Source organism: Oratosquilla oratoria, chromosome 43 (genome assembly GCF_046742065.1).
Source record: "Oratosquilla oratoria isolate Oo_2021 chromosome 43, ASM4674206v1, whole genome shotgun sequence".
Classification (NCBI taxonomy): Eukaryota; Metazoa; Arthropoda; class Malacostraca; order Stomatopoda; family Squillidae; genus Oratosquilla; species Oratosquilla oratoria.
Genome location: NC_134819.1, coordinates 1,006,894 through 1,008,264, shown reverse-complemented (window position 1 = coordinate 1,008,264; position 1,371 = coordinate 1,006,894). Strand labels below are relative to the sequence as shown.

Genomic DNA, 1,371 nt, shown 5'->3' with positions numbered 1-1,371 from the left:
AGAGCTTGAGCTGGTCCTTGTAACGGCGCTTAGGGGCTCCACGTGGTCTTTTATCGTGGGCCAGTTCTCCGTAGAGAATGATTTTAGCAAGGCGAGAGGGTTCCATCCGAGCGACGTGTCCCACCCAGCGAAGGCGGTGCTGGAGGATAGTGGCCTCAACACTGGGGAGAGCCGCACGAGAGAGGACCTCGTTGTTGGTGATACAATCCTTCCAGTGGATGTGGAGGATCTGCCGGAGCTTGGACTGTTGGAAACTCTCGAGGCGTTTAATGTCGCGTTTGTAGAGGGTCCAGGTTTCGCACGCGTATATTAGGGAAGAGAGAACCACGGCTCGGAACGCCATGATTTTAGTGTGCATGGTGAGCCCGTGGTTGGTGAAGACGCGATGGGCGAGACGTCCATAGGCAGAGTAGCCTGCCTTGATCCGGTTTTCAATGTCTTTCTCACACGTGACCGTTCTTGAAAGGATGCTCCCTAGGTAGGTAAAGTTGTCCACGCTCTCAACTGGGTGGTCGGCGATCTGTGCGTTGGCTACCTGTGTGGCCTGGTTGGGAGGTAGTTGAGACAGGAGCTTTGTCTTCTCTGTATTGACCTGCATCCCGAAGCGCTGGTAGGCGTCTACGTAGAGGTCTGTTGTCTGCTATAGATGTTCCGGGGACCGATTTAGGGTGGCATTGTCGTCCGCGTATTGCAGCTCCCTGGCACTTATGATGGACGTCTTGGTGGTCGAGCGTAGTCTGGAGAGAGCCCCCCGTCCAGGCGGTAGCGGACGTCAACTGCTGGTGCATCTTGGGGGATCTCATTTATCATGGCGGCGGTGTATAGGGAGAACAGCGTTGGGGCCAGGACGCAGCCTTGCTTGAGGCCGCCGGTGATGGCAAACGGCTCCGAGATGCCACCTTGATTGAGAACTCTCTCCGTCATGCCCTCATGGAAGACACGGACTATAGAGATGAAACGAGGCGGGAAACCGAAACGGCCAAGAACGGCCCACATTGCCCGTCTCGGAACTTTGTCGAATGCCTTACGCAGGTCCCAAAAGATGTACACGAGAGGTTCCTGCTGTTCACGACCCTTTTCCTGGAGTTGTCGTGCGCACAAGATCATATCTACCGTGCCTCGTGGTGGTCTGAAGCCGCACATAAATATCATTCTCTCTCTGTGTCTTTTTCTCTTACTGTCTGCCTGTCTGTCTTTCTGTCTGTCAGTCTCTTTATTTCTGTTTCTCTTTTTCTTAGTTTTTCTTTTTCTCTCTTTTTCTGTTTCTCTTTTTGTTTCTTTTTATTTTTCTCTCTCTCTCTCTCTCTCTCTCTCTCTCTCTCTCTCTCTCTCTCTCTCTCTCTCTCTCTCTCTCTCTCTCTCTCTCTTTCT

At 52.6% G+C, this 1,371-nt stretch overlaps 1 protein-coding gene across 1 annotated transcript; it reads right to left on the bottom strand.

Annotated features, from left to right (window-relative positions):
* Window positions 1–705: 705 nt before the first annotated feature.
* On the bottom strand, window positions 706–1,107 carry LOC143021855 (uncharacterized). Its single transcript, XM_076179621.1, has one exon. The coding sequence runs from the start codon at window positions 1,105–1,107 to the stop codon at window positions 706–708; it is 402 nt and encodes a 133-aa protein (XP_076035736.1).
* Window positions 1,108–1,371: the final 264 nt, after the last annotated feature.